This window comes from Nannizzia gypsea, genomic scaffold, assembly GCF_000150975.2.
Source record: "Nannizzia gypsea CBS 118893 supercont1.1 genomic scaffold, whole genome shotgun sequence".
In the NCBI taxonomy this organism is placed as follows: domain Eukaryota; kingdom Fungi; phylum Ascomycota; class Eurotiomycetes; order Onygenales; family Arthrodermataceae; genus Nannizzia; species Nannizzia gypsea.
Genome location: NW_003345201.1, coordinates 3187130 through 3205077, shown reverse-complemented (window position 1 = coordinate 3205077; position 17948 = coordinate 3187130). Strand labels below are relative to the sequence as shown.

The 17948-nt window shown below is 48.0% G+C and overlaps 5 protein-coding genes across 5 annotated transcripts; 2 read left to right on the top strand and 3 right to left on the bottom strand.

The window, feature by feature from the left end:
- Positions 1-1394: 1394 nt before the first annotated feature.
- On the bottom strand, positions 1395-3460 carry MGYG_01170 (hypothetical protein; the record flags this gene model as incomplete). Its single annotated transcript, XM_003177038.1, has 3 exons — positions 1395-1862; positions 1938-2293; positions 2365-3460. 3 exons carry the CDS (start codon positions 3458-3460, stop codon positions 1395-1397), a joined length of 1920 nt encoding a protein of 639 aa, XP_003177086.1.
- A 455-nt stretch (positions 3461-3915) lies between these two features.
- Positions 3916-4408, top strand: MGYG_08921 (hypothetical protein; the record flags this gene model as incomplete). Its single annotated transcript, XM_003177037.1, has 2 exons — positions 3916-4024; positions 4182-4408. 2 exons carry the CDS (start codon positions 3916-3918, stop codon positions 4406-4408), a joined length of 336 nt encoding a protein of 111 aa, XP_003177085.1.
- A 602-nt stretch (positions 4409-5010) lies between these two features.
- On the bottom strand, positions 5011-7633 carry MGYG_01169 (arabinose-proton symporter; the record flags this gene model as incomplete). Its single annotated transcript, XM_003177036.1, has 9 exons — positions 5011-5293; positions 5407-5521; positions 5586-5933; positions 6003-6391; positions 6454-6696; positions 6786-6812; positions 6880-7002; positions 7074-7337; positions 7422-7633. The coding sequence occupies 9 exons, from the start codon at positions 7631-7633 to the stop codon at positions 5011-5013; spliced, it is 2004 nt and encodes a 667-aa protein (XP_003177084.1).
- A 4684-nt stretch (positions 7634-12317) lies between these two features.
- On the bottom strand, positions 12318-12692 carry MGYG_08920 (hypothetical protein; the record flags this gene model as incomplete). The annotated part of the gene is made up of 2 exons (XM_003177035.1): positions 12318-12382; positions 12551-12692. 2 exons carry the CDS (start codon positions 12690-12692, stop codon positions 12318-12320), a joined length of 207 nt encoding a protein of 68 aa, XP_003177083.1.
- Positions 12693-13706: 1014 nt separating this feature from the next.
- MGYG_01168 (eukaryotic translation initiation factor 2C 3) lies at positions 13707-16691 on the top strand (the record flags this gene model as incomplete). Its single annotated transcript, XM_003177034.1, has 6 exons — positions 13707-13907; positions 13969-14084; positions 14147-14337; positions 14392-14540; positions 14601-16428; positions 16495-16691. 6 exons carry the CDS (start codon positions 13707-13709, stop codon positions 16689-16691), a joined length of 2682 nt encoding a protein of 893 aa, XP_003177082.1.
- Between the last annotated feature and the right edge of the window lie 1257 nt (positions 16692-17948).

Here is a 17948-nt window from a genome sequence, read left to right as displayed (position 1 = left end):
AGGGCGGATTGTGCGCTATAGGGCCAAACTGAATTGGCAGAAGCTGGCCACCGACAGGAAAACGTGACTAACAAATAAAGGGAAGGAGGGAAGATAGGGCCGCCGACTTGAAAGGAAAAAGGGAAAGATTGCCTTCTACTTTTTTTCTCCCATTTCTTTCGTCAGTGGCTTGAAAATGACTCGATCATGAAAGCCGGTGGCCGGTGATGTGATGCAGCAGCGGAAAGAAAAGGGGGAGAGAAAGAGAGCGATGACCTCCTCGATCGCCCAACAATTAGTATTATTATTATTACTATTACCTGACTACCAGATATTCCCGAACATCATCACGATTATCTTGATCGACGATGCAGATGGAGGGGTTCGCGCGCTGGTGGTGGTTGTTATTGTCTCTGATACGGAGTACGTACAAAGGACCTCGGAAGAGTCTATATCACGGCTCTGCTAAGCATGGCTCATGCATGGGTTCTTTGCGGGCTTTTGCGTCGACAGGGAATATTGTCCCTCCCCTGTTCCTAAACTCCGGACATAATAACTAGAGTAAGTATATGCTTAATGTACCGGAGAGAAAGCTGGTGGGACCCCTTGCTGGCCGTAGGGAAGCATCACCACTACCATCGATATATAATGTAACGCGCGGAGTACTCCATCCTCCAGCAGATGGCTAAATGCAGCCAAAGTGTCAATACTCCGTATGTAAGGGGCGCAGTAGGCAGTCGCAACTGATTCTAGCCATAATAGTCGAAGTCAGGGGGTGATGTTAACTGCCGCAGGAGCACAGCACTGAGTACCGAAGAAAATGCCCGGAGGAGCTAAAAGAGAGAGCTCACAAAATGAATCAGAGTTACGGAACGACGATCCGTATATTTATAACTTATGGTTATAACTATATAGGGAGGAAGATCTTTTGTTTCTTTGCGACGTACGGAGTACGGAGTAGTTGGGACAATCACCCTCACCTAACTAACCCCTGGACGCCGACGCTTGCTCTGCACCAGCCAGGCCGAGGGAAGCGAAAACGGGGAGCTAGAGAGAGGTACGCGCGTGCAGAGGACCAAAGGAAGAGTGGAAGCACCAAAGCAACAAAAAAAAATAGCCAACAGATTTATTTCCATCTTTCCCGTTTATCCATTTATCCATGGTATCGGGGGTCGGAATGATCGAATGATCTCAGCATGTTGGGGCGGTGGACTTCGTCCTGTCTGTCTGAAAGGACAGGGGAAGAAATGAAGAATCGAACAGACCTGTTTTCTCTTCAGACTAATGCAAGAGATTGTTAAAAATATTAATAGAAAAAGGGAGCCTGTATGTAAGTAAGGTGCGAAGGAAACGGTAAAAGGGAACTGCATGTATTTTGTTTTGAACCCTGGAGTGTTTATGAGAGGGCCCGTTCGCTACAACTCCTCCTCTAACCCAGGAGACTTTATATCAGACTGCATTATACCCTCCGAGAGCAGACCCCCGCGCAGACCGTCGTTAGCGACGTTGGTGCCTGTATTGTGGTTGGTCATGCAGCTCGAATTGCTTTGGGTTTCACCAGCAGCTGTGGCCGGTGTAGCAGCAGCAGTAGTATCCATGATCTCGTGAATTTTAGACGATAAGCCGGTCACTGCCCCCTGTCGATTAATATCCTCAGATATGCTTGCCCTCTGCTTCTTGAGCGGGCTGCCAACATAGGCGTCATTATCGAGTAGATTCATACTTGTCTCCTTCGGTAGACTACTATGAGGCGGTGTGGAGTCGTGTCTGGTTGTTACCGGCGGGGAGAGCCTTGACCCAGGAGTGCTTGATTTCGAGGCTCTCGCGGGATCTGCGAGACCGGCCGCGGCGGACAAAGGCTCGGCAGAGTGCTGTCGTTTGAGCTAAAAAGGGTTACAGTGTCAGCTTAGCGTCCTGCAATGGTGCAATTCACAAAGAGGCATCCATGGTATGCATACCTTTATCTGCCGAACACCTTCTGCAAGCTCACCCTGCCGCTTGGCATCATCTGGGGTTAGGAGAGAGTTGCCCTCTTTCTCCTCTTCGTCCTCTGCCTTACCAACAATGGAAACAGAGACACCCTCGTCATCCTCATCGTCGTCACTGTCAACCTCGCTTCCATTGGGACCCTTCCTTTTGCCGGTCTTCAGTTCCTTTTCACGATCTCGAAAGCCGACAAAACCGGTGGTGCCACCCGGTTTCAGGGGCTTGATATTCGCAAAATCAGGCTGTGTAGACTTTCGACGAGCTGACTTTAGAGGTTCCTTGTCTTGAGACTTGGGATCCTTTAATATCCCCATTTTCTGCAATTGGCCTGTCGCAAATCAAAAGGGAGGTCATGTTAGCAAGAATTGACAACTATCCAAAAAGAGGATAAAAACTTACGTTCACCCCTATACATGAATGTAAAGACAGCATACGGCTTGTCAGTGGGGTCAATTCCAGTAACCGTTTGAGTGCTGATGGACTTCGGGTCTAGCGACTTTGGTTTCGCAAAGCTGGTGGTATGATCTACATCAGCAGCATTGCCGTTTCCATTTGACTCCTGGCCACCGCCAGTGCCACCATGCGTATCTTCATCATCGTCATGGGCATCAAACTGAGGGGAGTACTCTCCACGCTTGATTTCTCCCGAAGCTAAGACCCGGAACAAGGCTACTTTGATCTGACCGGCCGTTTCTGGTATAGGGTCGTCATCCTCCAGGTCCGAGTCTGAGGATAGCAAATCCGCATCGTCAGATAGCTGCTCCACGGGCGACTGATCATTTGCTCCATATCGAAGAACACCCTTCTCCCGCAATAGCTTCGGCTTTTTGTCATCTAGATCCATGCCTTCGTCCGCAGTCGCATTAGCAGCATCTTCACTGCGTTGCTGCAGATCTCGTTTCCGCCTCCTCTTCTCCAATTTCTGGCGTCTTCGTTCGATTTTCTCGGCTGCATCCTTGCCCTCGAGATCTAACCCATTAAGCCACCGTTCCAGGCCGACTTCACGAAACAGGAATTCTCGTTCGGCAAGCCCGCCACCTTCAGACAGCGGAACACCCACCCACCTCGAATTGACCCAGGTCTCTTCACCTCTTCTTAATAATGTGGCCACTTCTTCCTTCTGTCTACCATCAAAGTAGATATATGCTGCAACCGTTTCTCGCGGCGAGGCTGTCATGGGCTGATATGGGCCTATGGAAGACCCAGCACTAGGCTGGTCCGGAAGGCCTCCCACAATCTTCGGTCTGGGGTAAGGGTTATCTGGCGTGGCTTTTGGTGTGGAATAAGGGACCGTCAGACCCGGTGTGAGGAGGGTGATTGATATGGCGAATGTCGACTGCTCTGGCTTCCCAGTAGCCGAGTTGGGAAGTTTGGGAGGCGGTACTGGGATGTAGCAGGCAATTCGAGAAGCACGAGAATGGCGCTGAACTGAGTATTCTGCAAGTGGCCCATTGGGCGTATGAATGCTGACTGCAAGGCCCTTAAAACAAGGCATGATCGATATATTCTATAACCCCTCCCAAACTAGATGAATAACAGCCAGGGATTGATTATGCAGGTGTCAACAGAAGATGCCGTAGGAAATTTGAAGCCAAGATAAAGAAAAAAGAAAGGGAGAAGTCGTAATGGTTGGTCGGGCGAGAGTATGTGTGTTATTAGAAAGTTGAGGAAAGAGTCGTGGCTAAAATCAGTAAATGTTAGTGCAAACGAGCATTAATATGAATATCAATCACCACTTTTCTCTTCACTAATAAGCCAACTCACTGGATATTAAATAGAATAAAGCAAGTTATCGCAGTACTATGGTAACCCAGACATTCAAATCATCTAAATGTGCGGCCGTGGTCGTTAAGGCAAGGAGAGAAGGGAGAGAGAGCCAGGAAGAAAGAGAAGGTAAATAAAGAAAACCACAAGAAAAGAGAAGAAGAAAAAAGGGCACAAGATCCAACAATGGTCAAAGCTCTTAGCGGTCAAGGAGACCTTGGTCCAGTGAAGATGAAGATCGATGGCCGCTGCCGGGTCTCTCGTAGAGGATTAAAAGGGATAGGAAGGCTCGGGGGTATGCGCGCGCAAGTACGGAAGGCCGAATTACAGTTCCCCCCGTCTGCGAGTTGTCCGCGTTCGCTTCTTGTTCTGGGCTACTGTTTGTGTTGGCGGCCGACTGTCTGGTGGAAAAGAAAGCTCCACCGCTGACGGAAGTTGTATGGGACAAAAAGCGGGAACCCACAAAATGCCTCTAGAGCTGCTTCTTGGTCGAGGGGCGATAGCTGCAGATGGCGTTGGGCGGAGGATGGGAGTAACTTGGGCTTCGTACGGTTCAAGTATCGAGGCTAGCGCAGACGGAGAGACGAGGGTCGATGGACTGGGTGTCGGTCTGGCGTCAAGACGGAGAGGCAAAGAGAGAGAAAGAAAGGGAAGAGGCAGAGGAAGAAGAAGAAGTTGACGGTTGAAGTTGAAGTTGGAGATGGACGTTTTTTTCGGCCACAACAAAAGCAAAGCCAAAAAGGGTCAAAGTTGGATTGGCAGAAAGAGGAAGCCACGTGATGTACACTTACAATGGATAGACGCCCGCTGACCGTGGGCAGTTGATGTCGATGTTGATATCTTGTGATAGGGGAAAGCAGTGTTAAATAGCTAGAGCAGTAGGAGTGATAACTAACTAGCGGTGTAGGGAGGTAGCTAGTTACTTAGATAGAGAGGTAAAGAGAGACGAGGTATATTAGAGCTACTTCTTCTAGCTATTGCTACCGTCTACAGTAGCACTCTCCTAGGGTTATCTTTATATCCATCTCGGCAACTAGGTAGCTACCAGGTCTTGATAGTAGTCTACCTAGGTACTCCGTACTTAAAAGGATAAGATGAAAAGAAAAGAGGCCAGTCTATTTAACTAGCCAGCAAGAGTAGCAGAATTGTAAAAAAAGGAGGGGTGAAAAAAGAGAGACATTAAAATACTTAACATGACACCCTTTATCCGCATTAGTTATCTAAACAAGGCAAGGTGATGAGATGAGATAAGATGAGATAAGATGCTGCAAGAGGCCCTTCTCACATCTTCTCTGTCGCCCCATTGTCAGCCTGGACACTGTGGCGGGCATCATCACTGTCGTCATCTCGGTGAAGCTCATCGAACTTGTACAGGGGTTCGAGATCAGCATTCTTCTGGCGAAGGATGTGACGGCGGAAGAAGTGAGGCAGGACCTTGAAGACCTGGTAGTGCATGTGCGTCGTTGTGGGCACGGCGAAGATGTAGTCGAGTTCTTCAAGGGTGCGTTGTTTCGTTTCAGGAACCCAGAGATAAATCATTATCAGGGCAACAACGTTCAGACCACTGTTTTTGTTTCAACCGGGTTGTTAGTTTTATTATTAGTTATTGTTATTGTTATTGTTTTTTGCTTTTTTATTCTTGGTTGGTTTTGAACATGGGGAAGGGAAATCACTTACGCATAGAAACCGAAGGCACCGGTTGGGGTCATGGCTTGAAGAATACGGGGGAAGGAGACAGAGAGCACTGCTGCCCAGAAAAGACAGGTAGCCACAGCCCAGGACATGCCGACCTCTGTTTAACCCATTTGGTTACTAACTGTAGCTTTCCTTAAATGGCAGGGAGAAGTGGAACTTACCACGATGGGACAGGGGAAACACTTCGGCGGAGTAGGTGAACGGCACTGGTCCTTCGCCAGGAGAGTAGAAAGCAGCGAAGAGGAAGACGAAGAAGGCAATGAGACCGAGATGTGCTCTGTTGTCCTCGGGGATGTAGAAGCAGAAACCAGCTGCCAGGAGAGTCCATGTCATCTGTGGGAAGGTGAAGATCAACAGAGCTCGTCGGCCCCAGGTATCGATGGTCCAAATAGCGGGGAACGCAAAGACGAAGTTGACGAGACCAAAACCGAAGGACGCAATGAGGGCTTCAGATTCACTGGCACCGGCTTGCTTGAAGATAGTCGACGAGTAGAAAGCCATGATGTTGACTGGTTACATACACATGTTAGCATAACGCAACTGAGAAGGAGAGGTATGTATGTATGGACGGTACGTACTTCCGCACATCTGCTGAGCAATCATGACGACGAAGGAAGCCAGAGTTGCACGTCGAACTCGAGGGATGGTAAAGAGCTGGATGAAACGGGTTACATAGTTGCTGTTTCCGGCGAGCTCAGCCTCGATCTGGATCTGGGAGTAGATCAGGTAAAGATCCCTAGCAGCCTGGATCTCATGATTTCTCAGCCGCTTGAGAGACTTGAATGCCTTGGAGACCTTGCCCTTCTTGATATACCAACGCGGCGACTCGGGGCAAAGATACACCATTGCCACAAGGGGGACCGCTGGGATGAAAGCAGAACCGACTTGCAAGCGCCACGCAATTGCTCCGATATCCTTCACAACAAGGTTAGCAGTGAATCCGAGGAAGATACCGAATGCAGTCCACCTAGGAAAGAAGTTAGCCAGATTCTAACACATGAAAGAGCCAGGGGGGGAGGGAGAAAGTACAGTTGCCAACTCATTACAAGGCCACCACGGACTATGGCGGGAGTGTTTTCAGCACAAAAGATGGGAACAGTGGAGGCCTTTGTACCCATTCCAACCCCGAGAAGGAGACGAGTTGCCAGCAGTTGTTCCCATGTTTGAGCTACAGCGGAACCAATTGGGGTCAGGACACAGAAGACGGCGGAAACAAATATGGTACCACGACGGCCGAGATACTGGTTCAGAGGATCGGAAAGCCAGCAGCCACTATTTATCAGTTAGACGGCGCACTTGGGAAACAAGAAAACAGGACACCCGAAAATGGGCATTCGTCTGAAGTTGGGCTAATTGCTTACAATAGAGCAGAGCCAATGTAAGGGCCACTGGAGAGGTGTTAGCATGCAGGTACAGATACTAACGTTAAGGTAGCTAAGGTTTCGGTTAACATACGAGTTGACGAGTCCAACAAGCCAGGAGTTCACTTCAGCATTGGGAGCTCCTGGAGAATCATCTATACCCAGAGCTTTGGGGAATGAAAGATTGGCACCGTTGGAGCCAGTCTGATCCCATCCTCTTTATCAATCATGAAATGTTAGAACTGCACACCAGACAAGACAAGGCAACGTGGTATAGATAGTACTCACTGGACAGCAGCTCCGATAGAGCAGAGGATGATGGTGAAGTACATCGCCCATGGTTGGCGCCACTTGTGGGTGACTTCTCGGCGAATTGACTCTCGCTCGTCCTCAGTCAGGCCCTCGACGGTCTCGAAGTTGGCGGGATCCTTTGCTATGAGAGCACCCTTTCGCAGCAACGGCAGAGAATCCTCGATTCCGTACCTGGTCGCAAACTCATCCACATCGCGGAGAAGCCGTCTCTTGGGGATGCCGGCAAGTGGGTTCTGTACTCTATGTTCCAATAGCTTCGTCAGTATGGGTGCCTTCTAACTTGGTGTTTCTCCAGTTTGTAGGCATATGTATAGTATCACTAACTTTGCGGTTATGTTGTTCTGGAGGTCGATATGGTCTCTCTCTCCGCGCTCTTCGTCCTCAACATCAGAGCTCCCATTGCTCAACTTCGGCTCAACTTGAGCTGACTGAGTTTGAGACTCGGTTTGCTGTCTCTCCGGCTGTGGTGCAGCTGCTTGCTGTGGTGGCTGCGTCGTGTCGGCGGCAGGCTCGTTGCCGCGCTCGGGTTCGGCCATTGTAAAGACAGGCTCGCTAGAGGACGTATAGCTGCAACAGCCCTACCTGAAGAAGAAAAGAAGATAGGTGGAAAGGCAGTGTAAAGAAGAATTACGCCTGTTCGACTATCTGGTGTTTAAATAGGTATACACCTGCTCGTGTCAACAACAACAACAAAGAGAGCAAAGCAGTCAAGCTAGAAATAGCGCAAAAGATAGATGACCAGGAGGACTTTATAAAACAAAAAGAAACGCCTTTCCCGCCTCCCATCGATCAATTTAAATATAATGGCTACTTATACAGGGAAGCAGACTCTCTGCCTCCCCACTTCCCCGGGCTCCAGGATTTTTTCTTTTGGCGTTGCTCTACTTGCTCATGGTCGTCATTCCGTCGTGTCTGTGAGCTTGGGTTTCCAATGCCTGGATACGATGACGTCCGTTACATCACCCTCCACCACTGTTACATGGTGGTAAGTGGCTGGCGGCGCTGGTTGGCCGGCACCGTCCAAGGCCCATGTAAGTAGGCAGCTACCGCTGCGGTACTCGGCTGTCACAGCTCGGTCACGGGCTGTAAGGAAGGGGACAATACAGGCCGAGTGGAGATCGCGGGTGCACATCAATACTACAAGCGTCAGGCCTGCTCCTGCTTGGCATTTCTAGCATGAAGCGGAAGAAGCCAGAAAGAGAGAGACAACGGTATCGGAGGCGCAGACCAGAGAACAGGAGGCGGGAAAAAGGGACAAGACTGGCGGGATACGAAGTGCGAAGACATCGGGTCACACTCGAGGCTGATGGATGGATATGACGATCATGCTGTGTCTTTGCGTCCTGCGGCCTTTGACCCCGGACACACCATCTCCACCACGCATCGTTGAGCATCCAGCCAAGCTCCCAACTCGAACGACAAGAACAAAGAGACAGCAAGCAGCAAGCAGCAAAAGAAGGGCTGAGAAAGAGAGTGACCCAGACGGGCAGGAGGAGGACGGAAACAGCGTCTACTAAGTTACCTAGGTACTCTGCGTGCTGCTCCACCGCCATGTAAGTAAACGTAATACATGCCTCCACCTGGTAATATGAACTGGCATGGATAGGATAGCTCGTCTCGGTTTCCTTTTTGACAGGCCAGCTTTGGCATGGAAAGCTCCATATATCAGTTGATTGAAACGAAATGGTAGGAGGAAAGGCTTCCCTCCTTCTACCGTGGCCTTGACCACGAACTCCCATATATCAACCGTCTAAGCAAGCTTAACCCTCGTCAGGCGCAAGCATTCCCGCTAGCTCCTTGGTCGTTGCTTGACTCAGCCGGCCCCGTTCTTGGACGATCTTAGCCAATAGGTGCCCAATACTCGTAATCTGACTGGCTTTTGATCCTTCGGCGCGGCATTATGCCGACAACGGTAAACAGCGAGAGCGAAGGCAGAGGCAAACGGCCTTCCACTCGCTTCCCGCTACCCCCCTTGTCGTATGTTATGAAGTTACTCCGTAATTACCTTATTACCGACCTGACGAGGAAATTACATCATTGACAAAGTGGTTACTCCGTACGGTGTCCATGGTTATATTACTACAACTAAACAGGGCAACTGGAAGGATGAGGATTGCCAAAGTGGCCAGGCGATGAAAGTCTGGTGATGCAAGGCTACGGTGGCCGTGCTAGCTGGACGGCAAAAAGATACCATCCATCCATCCACAGAAATAAATCACGGAAGCAAAGTGAAACAGCAACCAGTTTATCACCAACTGATAAGTGGTTTTCGCGGGTCGCAGGGTGAGAAGATATTCTCTCTCTATCACTAGCTGTCACAAAAGAGCCCCAGATCCAGTAATTTGCCGTTTAAGCGAGGCTTCTGGTCGAGGCGAATATTCTCGAACAAATAAAGCAGCTTCTCTTCCCCAGTTTCTCCGGAGTTACTGGATCGAAGATCGGTGTGTGAGATATAAAAGGACCGCCGGCCTTTTCTCCGCACGCCAACCTCTGCTTATATAAGCCCGTTGATGTTACTTCTTCCAACGTGCCTTTCAGCCATAACACTCTCCTGGGGGTAATGGCCTTTCATGGGGCTCAGGTATAAGGAGTAGTCTCTGCTCCTGCTCAGGACTTTTATCTTGGTCTTATCATCCTAAGATGTCAAGTCAACAGAAGGAGGGAGTTATCTAATACCTTTTCGATTACAGTGCTTGCATATTGTTATGGTCATGTATATCCCATACAAGTATACTATAGAATCGATCTCTCCTGACCCTTGTACTTTTGTATTTTTATCATTCCTACTATTGCTAATACCAATGATAGTGATGTTGCTGGTACTACTACTATAATCACAGATTATCTTACAACTTATTGCTGATTCTTTCAACGGTCTTTCCCGGGCATCATGTAACAGCCGGGTAGTAGACATACTCCGTCTTTGCTCATCGTAATTCACTCAATGGATTATCTGTGATAATCTTTTATATATAATATCTAAGCCCATCTTTAAGAGAGAAACAAGATCGTCAGGTTATTGTCTCCACGTAGACTTCCGTCTTATCCAGAAAGTAAATCGCCCCACTAGGTTTTATATTCTAGATCTAGATCCTATCCACTTATAAAGCAATCGGTTTGATAATATATTTATTCAGCTCTTTAATTGTAAAGCTTCTATCCTTAACCTTAGTAAGCCCTTCAACTTTTCTGTATTCCTTATCAAGGTTAATAAACCCGCAATTAGAAGATAGTACTTACAGGTAATGATATAATAGTTGGAATAAAATATCCTGTCAGGATATAGGCTGCGTGGCCCCAGACAGCAGACATACTCTTGCGCAGCAGGACCCCACGAGCCACTCAAGAACTCACACTTCCTTAAAATGGCATACCACTTACGGTAACCTGTGTGTACTGTCGTATGGCAGTTCCTTCCAGTGCACTGTTAGTGGCATCATACGCGAGACTTATATGACCCAATACCAGCGAACAGGTTATGTAGCTTATGTTTCCTCCCGTACGACCAAAATTCTTCATCACGTCGAGTTTCCAAGTCTGGCATATGCAACAATTGTCCCCCTAAGAAAGAGATAGCGTTGCATCTAAATAACCTTGAGAAGCTTATTTTCTTAGCCCATACCCTTTGTTCCTTGTTTAGACCAGCTCCTGGACGCGTTAGATATGCAAGGCATCCGTATTTTGTCCAATCCTTTTCTCCAGAGGCAGGGAGGGTTACAGATATTGTTTGTACTGATATTAAACAGCTAACTGCAAAATTCCAACCACCCGAAAGTTGCCACAAGGCCGTAGCAAATGTTTGATGTATGCACAATTTGAAAGGGGTGTTTGAATAACTGGTGAGAAAGTCTTAATCCAGAAGGAAGGAGTAAGGTGAACCCAATGGTGGATCGTAGCAGATCACGGTCCTTAAACAGGCCAATGAGGGGTAATTTTTGCGTGATGGTATCATTGTTCAACACTCAGCAGTTCCTAGGAAAAGTACTACTTCGATGGCCTAACCGTTAAAGACTGACGTCAGAATTCGATTGCGACTAAGCGCCAGAGTCGCGTCAATCAACCACGTGATGTAACCGCGCCGAGGCCCAGTTTGGTTAGCTTCACGAAGCACGAGAGAATCAGCCGCAGAGCAGTTCCACACTTAGCCATAGTGGACAGAGAGAGGCTACGGAAGAGAAATGGCGGATGTTGAGCTGATGTCCACTGGTTTGCCCAGACACAGATATTGCGGACCCACTTTTCGTGTCCTGCAGGCAAACGCAGTTTCATCCAACGTCAGGAATAAAAGGAGTCAACGTTTTCGCAACAACCACATGGTGCTGAGGGAGCTTCGTGGCTGTGATGCCGGTTTCCAGATGAGGAACACACATGGGCCTCACAGGCTGCCCTGTAAGTGCCGCTCTTTGTCACCCTGAGAACCGTCAGCTAACTGCTCTTTCAGAAGGTATTCTGCGGTAAAACACGACGCGGGTTCCTGTCGATGCTGTTTCGGACGACCCCTCCTGACACTGACACTATGGATATTTGGCACCAGCCCAGTTGATGCCATTCTTGTACCTTGAGCTAGCGGTATTTCCTCAAGTCGCCCAAGTACTCCGTACACCACCACTTTTGCACAGTTTAACCATTAACCAATGGTTTGTATATTGCTGTTGGCCTTTTACTGTTCTGATTAACAACCGTAGGATTGGCTACCTTCTATATTACCCTGGCTATAGTGGTACATTTCACTCACGTTATGAAGAAATAATCACCTCAAGCCTTGTTTGGCTGGTGGAATAAGCATGCTTCCATAGCTGCGTTAGAATACCCTGTATGGTCAAGATGCGATATCCCCCAACTGGCAAAAGCTTGATTTCCTGTTTTACTATCATATAGTAATATTCCCCGGCTGTGGCATCCGAACCGCCTCTGTAGTCCTTTGCTTCATCATTTTCTTTCTTTCTTGACTTCCCTTAAAACTGGACCTGAGCGGATATCCTTATATTTCGTTTCCTTGATAGAAATCTATTGTAAGAGCAACATGTCTCTTACCGAGCAACAAAATCTGAGATCAAATTTTCCTCATTAAACTTCAAAAACTTATCACAAAACAAGCCTCAGCGCGGAAGCAGGACAGACTTTAACATACCTTTTACTTACTCTGAAGCCCATAGTAAAGGCATTCCCTGAGAGGAAACTTCCAGTAGCAACAGGCATCTGCATACAACGCGCCAGAATCTACTGAATATACCTGTAAACAACTTTTCCCTTCATATTCCTCTCAGTCCCATCCTTCGCCTTTCCTAACTATCACATCAGTTAGGGCGGCATTTCGCTACAAAACTAGTTGTTAGCTGCTCACTGCCTGACTGAGAGGGCCGGCTGCTGGTATCTCAGGCTGGCATCACTTTGCTCTGCTACCTACCGGCGCCGCTAGCTCAGCTAGCTCCTTCCACAAATAAATATCTTACCCCTCCTCGCCTTCTTCCAACCAACCACCTCGTCCTCGATAACAACCACAGCATCAACTGGAACCACTGCTTTTACAGCAACGCATTCATTCTCTTCTTCTGCTTCATTTTCTTTACCATCTCTTTTCCTCTCTAGCAACATCGCTTTCTCTCTGTTTTCAACCAGCAATAGCAACTGACGCGTATCTCTTGAGCTGTCACCGAGACCCTTTCTCATTTGATGCTCGCGGGTCTGTCACAGACTTCTCTGCAGCCACGAAGCTATCATTCAACGTTATCATCTGTCTGTCTTCTCTCCAATCTTTTTTATCCCAAGCTTGACACTGTCTATCCATCGAGGAACAGTAGCTGACCTGTGACATCTGATATCAGTGCAGACCCAGAAGTTATGGCGCCAGGACAGGCCCCTCCAGGTTCTCCTCGTGGGCGTGCCTCAGCGCCCATGAGCCCTGGGATGATGAGTCCCCGAGGCATGTCGTCTTCTAGGGGTATTCAAGGCCAAAACCCAGTACACCCAAATTTTCCTGCGCCTATGATCCCACATGGAGATCCGGCTCGCGACAATATAACTCCATATTCTATGGATGACGTAGTAAGTAACTGTTCATAAAATTTGTTGATGATGATGAGAACATATTCTGCCCACTTCCTGTTTTGCATTTCTAAATTTCCCAGTTGGTTGTTTGTTGGGATTAAATCTTGACCCATGAATATTTTTTTTACTCAACTTGTCTTCACTATCCATTCCTTCACCATTGCTACATCACTGGATTTGTCGGTGAATATAGTGAGACATTGAATATTTTCATTCAATATCCCGCATACCCAATACTTTTATTCACGGTATCGGGTAATTGCCACGTCGGGTCACTATGTTCCCCCATATTCGTTGTCACTCCTTGATGCATTCACCCGCGAGATTCCATAACGAATGAGTGACAGGATACATTCATTGTCTTTCCATATTCACCGCCCCTTATCCCAAGTTGCATAAAAAGGCTCATTTTTCTCTTCTTCGTCCTTTTCAATTTCTCTTCCTTTAACTCTCAAGACTCTCAATCACCCTCTCCCATTCTGCAGCTCTCCGGCTATTTCTTTTCCAGCATTCCACTTTATCTCTCTTCCAGCAGCTCTCTTCGTGACAACTCTGCCCATCATGCCTTTTACTCCTATGCCAAAAGTACCAGATATCTATCTCCGAAACTGCAATATTAACGATACGCCTCCTGAACAGTACTTCGAGCCCGTGCCTTTAGCCCAGCGACCTGGGTTCAATACCACCGGCAAGGAAATCGCCCTGTCGACGAATTTTTACCCGATCTTGGAATATCCCAAGAAGAACGTTTACCAGTATGATGTAAGTCTAACTCTTTATTCAAACATGCCGTTTATTACATTTGGTGCTTACATGTTCATAGGTGATGATTGGTAACGGTGCCGAGAAGCGTATTGTTATGCAAAAAGTTTGGGACTCAAAGACTCGCAAGAGCAAACTATCCCGTGATTTCATATTCGATGGGAGCAAGCTTGCGTGGTAAGTGTATTAAGTCAACATTCGCTCAATATGAATATTCACAGTAAATTTCACCCTTCTAGGTCTATGACCAAGCTTGACCGAGATGCCAACTTTGTAGTGGATCTTGATGCCGAGCAAGGACGTCCCCCTTCAAAGAATTCAAACGCTTTCCGGTTGGTCGTTCGATATACCAAGACAATTTCGTTGCAGACTTTGGCATCTGCAATTCGTGGAGACATTAGCCAAGACAAGGAGACCACTCAGTGTCTTAGTAAGTGTCTATCATTATAAATTCTAGTCACGGTTATCTAACGTTGCCATATAGCCTTTTTCAACCATTTGCTGCGTGAAACTCCCAGCCAGAAATTCATTGCCATTAAATCCTCATTTTTTTCGGATAACAGCCCACAGATGTCAGTTGGCTGTGGTGTGCATGCTTACAAGGGAATTTTCCAAGCTATACGAGTTGTCCAGGTGAGAAGAAGCCGCTTGATATCATGCTTAAATGAGTATTTACTTACCATAACGTAATAGCCTGGCTCGCTTGCAGTCAATGTGGATGTCTCAAACGCGTGTTTTTGGTCACGAAACGCATTGCTTGTGTCTGCAGTCCAGGTCCTCGAACTCCGGGATCCCCAGCAGCTAATCTATAACTGCAAACCAGAGAAAGATGCTTTCGGTGGTCGTAAGGGCTCTAAGAAGTTCCAGCTCTTGGACAGAATGCGAAAACTCGTCGTGAGAGCAAAGTACCCGGGCTGTCCATGCCCAGATAAGGAATGGACCATAAGAGAGTTCCTGCTTGCGAACGCTAAGGAGTACAAACTCGAAATAAAGGACCAAGCCACGGGGAAAATAAACTCCATCTCAGTCTACGATTATTTCAAAAACCGCTACAACGTCACCCTGACCTATTGGGAACTTCCATTAGTCCAAATGACTAAAAAGGACGTGGTGTACCCTATGGAGGTTCTGGTCATTTTCAAGTCGCAAAAATACCCCTTTAAACTGAATGACTTGCAGACATCCTCCATGATCAAATTTGCGGTAACCCGGCCTGCGGAACGTCGTAAGGCAATTGAAGAATCAAAGAAGAACTTGCAACACCCCTCAGACCCTATGCTTAACGCGTATGGAATGAAGATTGGTGACAATATGATGAAAACAAAAGCCCGGCTAATGCCAAATCCAGAAATTATGTTTGGGGGTAACCAAAAAGTCAACCCAGGAACCAATGGACGTTGGGATTTAAGAGGAAAGAAGTTCTACTCGAAAAATACCAAACCACTAAAGTCTTGGGGTGTTGGTGTTTTCAAGGGACGCAACCCTATCAACATGGCTCAGGTTGAAGCATTTTGTGATGCTCTTGTTCGGGCTTATCAGGGCCACGGAGGAGATGTTGAGAGCCGTCGTCCCCTAATCATGGAAGTTGTGGCTGACCCAGCTAAGGCAGTCTTTGAACTGTTCCATGCTACTGGCAACAAATTCAACCTTCGGCCAGAGCTAATGATTTTTGTGGTAGCTGATAAGCAAAGCTTCCACTACCTGAGAATTAAAAAGTCCTGCGACTGCCGCTTTGGTGTACCATCCCAGGTTTTACAGGGCCAGCAAGTGGTAAAGTGCAACGGTCAGTATATCTCCAACGTGCTGATGAAGATTAATGCCAAACTGGGTGGGACAACTGCGAGAGCTGTCTCAAAGCAGAGCAATCTGCCTCCCTACACCATGATTATTGGTGCAGATGTTTCACACTCTTCTCCTGGTAGCTTTTCTCCTTCTATGGCTGCGATGACAGTCTCTATGGATACATTTGGTGGTCGATACACTGCTGGATGCGAAACCAATGGCGAGCGTGTGGAGCTTATTAGCCAGGCCAACATCAAGTCTATTCTCTCCCCATTGATTCGTGAGTGGGTTATGACAGTTGGCAAAGGCCGTGTCCCACAAAACGTCTATTACTTCCGCGATGGGCTTTCGAGCGGGCAGTTCCAGGCCTGTTTACAGCAGGAAATACCACACATCAAAGATATCTTTAGCGAGATCATGGGCAGCGATTGGCCAGGAAAGATGACCATCGTTGTAGCATCTAAACGTCACCACGTACGAGCATTCCCTGAACCAAACGACCGCATGGCTGCCGACAAGAACGGCAACCCTCTGCCCGGTACTCTCGTTGAACGAGATGTTACTGACCCTTACAACTGGGACTTCTTGATATACTCCCACATTGCGCTTCAGGGGACCTCCCGCCCAGTCCATTACCATGTCCTTGTTGATGACATGAAGCACAATCCTAACCAGCTTCAAAACATGATTTACGACCACTGCTACCAGTATATGCGGTCGACGACCTCGGTCTCGTTGTGTAAGTTGGCCCCATGTACCCTGATACACAGGCGACTTTGCTAACATTAGCTGTTTCTTTTTTTAGTCCCAGCGGTTTATTATGCGCACCTGGCTTCTGCTCGTGCTCGATCTCACGAGGACGTCCCAGCCAGCTCTGGACCACAGTCCGGGCCAGGAATCAAGCAAGGCCAGGCACGTCAGGGACCCCGTGAGTCGGATACACCTCAGCTGCTTCCCATGCCCAATAACGACCGCATCGGATTCAAAGTATGGTACATCTAAGTCTGCATCAACTTTGACTCTCTCTCGCGCGCTTTCCCCCTTCATTTTTACTCAGTGGGATGCATCATCAAGTGGGCGAAAGAAAAAACAATGATATCATGACCAAATTCGGGACAAACAGTATTTCCTTTTTATGACGGAGATGCCGGAGGGGATGAGAGCATCATTCCCCAGAGGAAGATCCCCAGGCGGCGGCTCGAGGTTGCTCGGCGCGCTGCTAGGACTCCTCTGGGAGGTTAGCTAGATAGAATAGTCATCACAATCAATCATTTCATGATCTTTTCTTCTTAACACACCACCTTTCTCCCGTGGGCCTGACCCTGACGAGCCGGCTAGCTAGCCAGCCATGCTGTTTGCTGTTTGCTGGTAGATCTAACCAACACTAACTGCCTGACTCCATCCGCCATCGCATGATCAGCAAACTGCGTCAACTGCTCCAGTCCCTGTGGCTTCGGAAGGTGGCGCATGTCAAACGAGTTAACGAATTTTAACCAGGCTAATTAATCAGTTTAACTAATTAAATTGCTTTTTCCGCCTCCTGCCTGTCATTTCCCTTTGCCAAAAGTCGAAGTCGAAGTGGACAAGAAGGAGGAGCAGTGAAGAAGAGGCCGGCTGTTGACTGCTAAGTACGTACCTAGGAGGAGGCAGGTAGCCAAACTGTGTCTCTCCCGACGCCTTCTCCCGTAGCTAACTACCTACCTATACAATCACTATTGAACAGTTACCAGTTAACTATTTAGTTACCCTGCGGAAATCTCGCCCGCTGCAAGACGCTGGCCCCTAAAAAAAAAAAAAAAAAAAAAAAAAGCCTCGGCGTCCTTCGCAGGTCTCGTCTTTTTATCGTGTCGTCACTTGGGAGCGCTGCTTCGGGCCTGTATCTAGTTATAGCCCAAGGCGGAGGAGAAGAAGAGTCGAACTGACCGTCGCTTTTTTCTTACGCTCTTCACTCGCTCTCTCTCTCCTGCCTCTCGGCTTGCTTCTTCGACGTGAATCTGCCTGGCTGGCAATGACTGCTCGCGTGAAGAAGAGCTGTCCTCGCCGTCTGCCCCTCTAAATAGCCGACTTTTCTTCCTTCAACTTCTCTTCTCTCGTTTCCCGCCTTGCCTTGCGACACCACGATACCCCTTTTTTCCTTCTCCTTTAAAGCAATAGAGAAAGAGGAAGAATACACCAGAGAAGACTGGTATCCTCGCCTTTCGCCAATACGGCGTTTATCTCCATTATTCCATCATAAACCCTGGCCTCTTCACCCGGCGC